The sequence below is a fragment of the Vigna unguiculata genome, chromosome 7 (genome assembly GCF_004118075.2).
Source record: "Vigna unguiculata cultivar IT97K-499-35 chromosome 7, ASM411807v1, whole genome shotgun sequence".
Taxonomy (NCBI): Eukaryota; Viridiplantae; Streptophyta; class Magnoliopsida; order Fabales; family Fabaceae; genus Vigna; species Vigna unguiculata.
In genome coordinates this window covers 2428759-2437129 of record NC_040285.1, presented here as the reverse complement: position 1 = coordinate 2437129, position 8371 = coordinate 2428759, and the positions used below count along the sequence as shown (strand labels likewise).

Here is an 8371-nt window from a genome sequence, read left to right as displayed (position 1 = left end):
CATCATGGTCACATATTTTAATGACAATTTTTTTATGTGTGTTTTTCTGAACGTGTGCATGAATCAAGAAAACAAAAGTACAAGAAAAGAAGATAAGTTTTGTGTGAGAGGAAAATTAAAAGATAAACTTGAATCATAGATCATAATATGAGAGTTGAATGAGCAACATAAAATTGAATTGACCCTTAGAACCTCCAAGGGGCATTTTTAGAGTTCCCTTAGGTTTTTCCTTGGATGAAAGTGATGAGAAAGAATAAGATTATCCAAAACAAAAATTATTCGTCTACACCCAAAAAGAATAGTAATTAATAAGCAATCAGATATGAATATGACAGACAGGGTTTGTGTTTGAAATTTGAACCAATTTTGTGAGGGAAAAGGAAAATTGCAACAATAGTAAATGGAAAAACATTTTGTGTGGCCAGTATAAATTGGAGATTCTCTTGTTGTAACATCATGCATGGGCGTGTATGGGCAGTAAATTGATGAGTAGGGATCGATATACTTTCAATTAAATGTTTACATGCATACTACTTTTCAATTCTCACTTTTATTACAGAATCATTGTATTGAATATATATATATATATATATATATATATATATATATATATATATATATATATATGTTGAAACAAGAAAGAAATTTAGTTTTTGTTAAAAAAATTACATGATAAGTAAAAATACTTTTGTTTATGTCAAATTTATTGTGTATTTTTAGTTATACTCTTATGGACTATATAATTTGATTAAAAAATTGATAAAGTTTGTATTTTTAACACACAAGAAAACTTTTTTTACTGTTTTTAAATCATATTAAATATTTCTTTCATCCATTTGGTTGCCGTCATGTGTTCATCGTTAAAAGTTTATAAAGAAAACTTTGTTAAAAAATAATTTTTTATTTTTATTTGTGGATGTGTTTCTGAAATTATATTTTTCTATGATGTGATTTCCTATTGTTGCATTATAATTGAAGTTATAACAAATGTAGGAAGAAGAGGAGGAATGGCTTTTGGAAAGTTGCTTTATACCTTTTGGAAAGAGATTAATGCTAATTATTTCAGTTTGCAATGGCTTCATTGGTTTGAATGGTATTTGTGATGGATTTCACTTTTAATATGAGTAAAATGTTAGAGAAAATAAAATGAAAGTTATTCACAATCAATCGAAAAATGTACGTTAGAAATTCATATTTGAATTAAAAGTCTCGTATTAAATAAAACTGAAAAAGTCGAGTAATATATAAAAGAAATAACATCCATAACCATTAAACTTTAAGAACTTATATTGGAAGTAATGTCAACTCATATTTAAAAGTGGTCGATTTCCCAGGTGATTTTTTTAAATAAAAAAAAATTTCTTGGTGTTTTTTCTAAATAAAAAAAATTTCAATAATATTATCAGAACCAATTGGGGTCACTAATTGGAGTCTCTGAAATTGTGTTGAAATAAATAGATAAGTAAAAATCCGTTAAGCATGGTAAGAAAAAGAGTCGCATCACTGAGTTAAAAGTCATAACTAAACAATTCGAAGTTCTATATATGGGTGGATGCATGTTCGAAGTTTCAGATCGACTAGAGATAAAGTCAATTCACAATATATAAATTGGTACAATCTTTATTTTATAAGTTGGTTTTGTAGAATTGAGTTACTTAAAGTACACTTCTAACATAATATCAGAACTAAGTTAGAGCGCCTGGATACTAAATCGAATTACTTAAATATGTATGCACACTAAATCTCACAAGCTAATAGACCCTGGTTCTTAATACTCAAGATTAAGTGACAAATAATAAAACTGATACATATATAAAATAAATCACAATGGTTACTTTACCAGGTATCCAAATTAAAAGAATATTTTATTTGTCCTCAAAACAAAGATAGGGAGACCAAAACCTTATCTCAACCAATAATATTTTCTTACAACAACATTAATTACACGCAACATATGATTAGAAAATTGAAATTGTTCTTGTACAACCCTAACCAACCTAGTGAATCATACGTCTACTTGGTCTAAATAGAAAACTACATATGTAAGCTGAATACACAATGTCAGACCACAAGGGAAACTGCAAAAATATAAATACAGGTATTGGTACAAAAGCAATTGCAGATATGAGGTTAGGAATCCACTTTACACCATCGTAATACGTTATAAAGAAGGCACTGCTGAATGCTACCATCATGCTAATCATTGAGATCAACAGTGCCAGAAGACCAGACATAAGTTTTAAGGGCAGTGACATAAGAAAATCATCCTCGGCATATCGAGAGACTAGGATAGACAAGAATATTAGGATCGAAGTTGATGATGAGATCAATGCAATGGAATCTGATAATGCAAATACCAAGAATGCTGGTTTCTGCAAGTAATTGGGACTTCCACCATCATTATCATCGGTACCACCTGGAACACTGAATGCAGCAGTGAAAACTCCAGTAGTGATGAGAGTTGAAACAACCATGCACGACTTTGCAGTTCTCTTCATCCAAGACTCTCCTTTCTCCAGCAATTCTTCATGCTCCGCAGTGAATACTTGCCGAGGAATAATGCCGCTATAATTTGGTTCCTCTATGGATGATAGTGGCATTATCTTTTTCACCTCCTGTCACATCAAGATACACATAACTCAAACTTATGAACTCATATATATATATATATATATATATATATATATATATATATATATATATATATATATATATATATATATATATATATATGTCTAACCTTATAGATCTTATGAGTCTCAATACAAGAAGTACTTTCGATCCAAAACCTTAAGAGAATAATAAGTTTGTGATATTTTAAGAATGAAGTATACCTCAAACCATGACAGCTCAAGCATCATTTGAAGAGCTGCTCCAGAAACCATATTGAGTTGATCTGGTGGTGCTTGTTTTGCAGCATAATGAAGTAAATTGTTCCCTTGATCATCTTTGAAAGTTAGAATGAACTCTTTGATGGGGCCTATTTCGTGTATCAAATTGAAGATACTAGCATGACGATGCAAAACTGCAATGTGGATTACACTTCGATCCATGGTATCTAGTTCCCATATCAGATCAGGGTAAGTACTCAAGACCACGGATAAAAATTCAAAATTTCCAACTTCTGCAGCTATAAATATTACTTGAGATGGTTCCGAGAGGGTATCCATCATCATTTGGTCATCCAGGGAAACGACTATTTCCCACATTCGTTTCACAAGTTTGAGAATAGGAGTGTCCTTGTCTGAGAATTACAGAAAAAAAAAATCACTGAAAACAAAGCCATGATTATGTCATTCTGAATGGAAGTTGATTGTATCATTGTATGTCACTTACAGAAAGGTAGGAGGTGTTTTCTACATCTTCGAGTTTGGCAACCACAACCAGAAGTTCGAGCCAAGACATGCAAACCTGTCAAGTTGTCATCACCTCTGGCATAGGCTAGCGTGTCCTTCTCCTTTACCATTTCCAGGGCTAAATCTGCAAGATATTCCAACTTCTGTGGATTGTAAATTCTAATGACGCCATTAAAATTAACATAACAGTATTCATCATCACAGTTTAAAACCTCATCAATGTGTGCATGCAAGATTATATGAACCAAAAATGGTTACCGTAGAGGCCACAGTTTATAGAAAGAAAGAAAAGTGTGGTCCAATCGAGCTCTTGAAATATGTGTTTGGTTTTAGGGAAGAGATGCCATGCCATTTCAGTTCTTCCCTGTAAAACAGCCAAGTGAAGAGGAGTGAGATCTCCTCCACCCCTGATTGTTGGCAAGGATTCATTTTTTCTCTCCATCATCTCAGCAATGTGAACATTCCCGACTGCTGCAGCAAAGCAGAATGCAGTGTTACTCTTGAAGTCTTGCAATTCCAATTCATGAGGCTGCATTAAGTTGAGTAGCTCCTCCACAAAGTGAACATGGTTTGCTCCCACTGCTATGTGGAGGACTGTGGCCCAACCCTTTGTTATGGCAGATGTAAGCAGCAACCAATCTTGTTCCAAGATTTTACTAGCTTCTTTCCAGTCACCTTTCAGTGCAGCTTTGTGAAGGGGAACACACTGGCTCAGGTATCTTCCCTTGGCATCTTCTGCAACAAAGATAAATTTCTTCACTTCAGAGGATTTCAAAATTGCAGTGTCACTCAATGCAATTGATGCAACCTCTGACTCTGACTAACAAAGATGTGTGAAGTGGGACAAAATTTTCAAGAAAAAATTAGATTCTATTGTGAAGTTCTGTCAAAGTGTATTATTCTCTTACTAACAAGAGAACCTAATTGTTGTGAGGCTATGACTAAGGTGAGGGATCTTGTCATACTTCTAACGATTATATATACAATTTTACATTAGTTTCATTTCTTTATTTAAAATCTAATAGTTAAGGTTTTACTTTTGAATGAATAATGAATAGTAACTTAGTAAAACCATTATAATAAAATAAATTATTAAATATGGTTTTAGTGTCTAAATTTATAGTTGAAATTGAAATTCTTTCATGTCGTAAGTTTTGATACATTTTTGTTCTTAAATTTTAAAAATAAATGAATATAGATTTTTTAATCCAACAAAAATAATTCTTTTGAGTTTGTTAAATGGCATGACATTTGAACTCAAATGATATAAACAACTCAAACACCAAACAATTTTTAATGCAATTATATTAAAATGACTATATCTATTTATTTTTAAAATTGATGGACCAAAATGTATAGAGATGAATTCTAATTTTTCTTTGAAATTTACACACTAAAAACATACTTAACCCTAAAATAAAATAAAATAAAATAAAAATTAGAAAGAAGAATAACAAATTTGTTATACAAATATAAAAAATCCTTGTATTTTATAATTAATGATTTAAAATGTTTGCTTAATCATCTATGATCAAATAGCCATACTTAATTTTGTGCTTAATCTTTTTATGTTAAATATATATTTTTGTAAAACTAATCATTTGAAAGTTCATATCACATAAATTACACATATGAAATTTAGATTAATTTAAAATTATTATAATATATGTTATATAAATTAAAATAAAAATAATCCAAAATTTTAAATATGTTTAAGTATAATAAATTTAATCATCTATTATCGTTTAACTTTAAAATAATAAATAATGAGTTTGTATAATAAATTCGTGTAAATTCTACTGAGCTAAGTGAGAGATGTGTGTGTTTAGCATTTGAAGATGTTTGTGAATGGAAAAAATTTGAAGAGAGAAAGAGGTTACGAGTGGACACAAGATGAAGGAGAGGTCTCCTAAACTGTGCTGAAACAACCCTCTGAAGTAGTTGTTCTGGGACACCTACTGAGTCTGTTGTACCCATTTCTCTGTCAACAAAACACAATTTCAAATTTAACCCTAATCACAACCAATTCTACTGCAAAATTATCTTTTGCACATTTCAATTCTGATTCTGATAGGTTCCACCAAAAAATTATCTGTAACATGATCCTGTCTCAGACCAATAATATTAACAATGAAAGATACAGTAATACCTCCATTCATGAGAGAAACGGTGAAGAGAGTAAGCAAAAGCATCGTTATTTCCCTCTATTATCTGAAATAGGAAATTTTTCTATCCCGTATTCTTCAAATTTGTTTTTTAATCTTATTCCATCAGCATGGCACAACAGAAAATCTATAGGTAGGAACAGAAAGAAAAAACAAGTAAGATTTGATTACCTTGAAAGAAAAATGTTTAGAATTTCTCCAATTTTCCATGGAGCATGATTGCCCCTTTTTACTCTGAAACTGGCAACTACATATGCAGAAGAAGCAGAGAAAGAAGAAAGAGAAAGTTTTAGAACTCTTGGTCAAGTCAATGATAAATTATTGCTGAATAGTACTTTTTTAGAGAGGGAGCACCATATTTTCTTCACATCGTTTACTTTTAAGTCAATTTAATATAATCCATAACTTAAGTCACTGTAATAGAATTTTGTTATATTATTTATTTTGCATATAGTTTTAAATAATGTAAAATCTTCAACATATTTTTTATATTGTAAAATGATGATCTCAATGGCGCAGTTTCAATAAACTTAGTTAGGATAAAATTAAACGGTTTTAATATCATTTTAATGAGAAAATTTATGTTTAATTCATTATAGTCAAACTAGCGTGTAAATGGAATAACTTTTTCTTCTAGTAAAATGAATTGTTTTCTGTAAATATATTTTATTATATATTATTGTTTTAAAAAAAATAACATAACAATAAATATTTTATATAAATTTAATACTTACATACTTCTTTAGTCTCTCATGATATAATGTCAATACATTGTTTTAAAATATGTATCTCTTTTCATAGGCTACTTTCTAATTGATTATGTATTAATTTTTTAAAATTAAAAATATTGTCAATTACTTTAACTCATAAATAATAAATGTTGTGAAATTATCTTTTTTCTTTCTCTAAGGAAATTAGAGAATAAGAAGAAGTTTACTTTCAAATTAAAACTTCATCATTACTATCAATATAGCTAATTAATTACTTAAAGATCATTTTTGAAAAGTATTACAATTATAGAAAACCATAATCATACGCATTAAATTAGTTAATTATAATTAGTATAGATTAATTAACAATATTTCATATTTTGTAATAAAATTTTCATTTAATATGACAGTGTCTCTTGTATATACTTTTATTTTTGTCTGATTCAAAGTGATATTGCTAATATTCAAACATTGAATTATTTCATTCAAAGACAAGTGTTGTTATCATATCAAAAACAGTATTAACTTTACTATAGATTGAGAGTTCATATACAAGAAAACATAGGTTTGATTTATAATACAATGGTTATTTGAAAAACCGTAGTTAAAGAGGGTGTGTGACAATGATTATAAAGAAATTGTCGTTGTAGAATTCAACCAAATTACAAAAGTATTTATCAATTAATAATTGATAATGATTCACATTGATTATTTTGCACTAGTAGATGGAGTTTAAATTTGTGGATTTGAGTAATAGAAATCAAATTAAGTATCTTCTTAATCTATTGAGTTTGAATTACTTTATCCTTTAATTTTATAAATTATTTTTTAGCTCTTAAATTTTGGATTTTTTTTATAACCTACTAACACAATTAGCAACATTGCATCAAAAATAGAACGTGTGATAAAAATAGTGACTTAGATTTTTTATTTTTTCGATTTTTTAGGTAAATGTCTTTTTAATTCTTTCAAGATTTATTTTAGTCCCCCCAAATTTAAACATGGAAGTTTTATTTTCTCGAATCAAGAAAACAAATTTTCTCTAATATTGTTTAATTATTTTAAAAGAGATGCCAATTCTTGATGATGATTAATTAATATTGTTTCATTTGTCTCTTTTAAAAAAATAAAAAAAGATGGAAATTGAAAATCTATATATATATATATATATATATATATATATATATATATATATATATATATATATATATATATATATATAACATCTACATCAAGCTTTTTTTCTTTGTATAAGGGGGTTTTAGTGACTAACAATTGTAGAAATATGATTTGTCTCAATTTTAAACATCCAAAATTTAGAATATTGAATGTTTTAATATAAATGTTCATGATTGTTAGGCATTGAAAATCTAATGATGTAAAAAAAAAAAGAGTATGTTATACTTTAATCTCGAAATAAAAACAAAAGTTAAAGCTTCATCCATAATAATGTTACCACGAATATTATGCTACTAATCACACAAACTGCTGTAAAAAGAATAGGAGAAAAATAAAATAAGAAAATATTTCAAAAGTGTTAAAAGAGTACTTCTCAGATAAACCACAAGTTAATGATTTTTAGATATGATACTTTTATTAAAAAAAACACATTTTTTTCATTTGAGAGAATAAAAATACCATTTTTAAATTTGAGAAATTAAAATAAAATTTGATCCAAATTTTAGAAAACAAATTTGAAAATTTGAGTTTAAAAAACATATTTTTAGTTTAAAGGATTAAAATATTATCTAAATTTTTCAATTAAAAAAATATAAAACTACATTAATCATTTCTAAAGATGAAAAAAAATAAATTTGCAGGCTGTGGGGTTCGAACCCACGCGCACTTATGTGCAGAAGATCTTAAGTCTTCCCCCTTAACCACTCGGGCAAACCTGCTTGTTGTTTGATCTTGGACATTTATATTTTATATTTATTATTTAACATGGTGAAAAAGTTGAAATTGTTGATCGGTGGAGTGTGGTTAATCTTTTCTTTAACCAAAAGTGACAAAAGTGATCACATCTTAGTCAAAAGAAAAGGAATATTTAAATGTTCTTTATGAACTTCACATAAGCCCAAATATTCTCATTATTTGTAAATTGACTGAAACAAAATTGATTTCCTTTGAAATTTGGCAC

The 8371-nt window shown here is 28.3% G+C and overlaps 1 protein-coding gene and 1 non-coding gene across 3 annotated transcripts; both read right to left on the bottom strand.

The window, feature by feature from the left end:
- Positions 1-1903: 1903 nt before the first annotated feature.
- LOC114192271 lies at positions 1904-5869 on the bottom strand. Of its 2 annotated transcripts, XM_028081938.1 has the most exons (7): positions 5693-5846; positions 5506-5567; positions 5237-5337; positions 3615-4091; positions 3337-3480; positions 2835-3244; positions 1904-2615 (listed from the first exon to the last, which is right to left on the bottom strand). In XM_028081938.1, the coding sequence occupies exons 1-7, from the start codon at positions 5729-5731 to the stop codon at positions 1998-2000; spliced, it is 1851 nt and encodes a 616-aa protein (XP_027937739.1). In that variant the 5' UTR covers positions 5732-5846; the 3' UTR covers positions 1904-1997. The 2 variants fall into 2 exon arrangements, with proteins under 2 accessions (XP_027937739.1, XP_027937740.1); XM_028081939.1 differs by lacking the exon at positions 5506-5567 and having other exon boundaries at positions 5693-5869.
- A 2177-nt stretch (positions 5870-8046) lies between these two features.
- TRNAL-UAA lies at positions 8047-8129 on the bottom strand. Its single transcript has one exon. It is a non-coding gene; the product is annotated as a tRNA-Leu (tRNA).
- Positions 8130-8371: the final 242 nt, after the last annotated feature.

Coding starts and splice junctions, on each gene's coding strand:
- LOC114192271 (XM_028081938.1), bottom strand. CDS start 5,731: ATGGAAAATTGGAGAAATTCTAAACATTTTTCTTTCAAG. Junction 5,338..5,505: donor CGTTTCTCTCATGAATGGAG/GTATTACTGTAT, acceptor TTTTGTTGACAG/AGAAATGGGTACAACAGACT. Junction 2,616..2,834: donor TTGAGCTGTCATGGTTTGAG/GTATACTTCATT, acceptor TTGATGTGACAG/GAGGTGAAAAAGATAATGCC.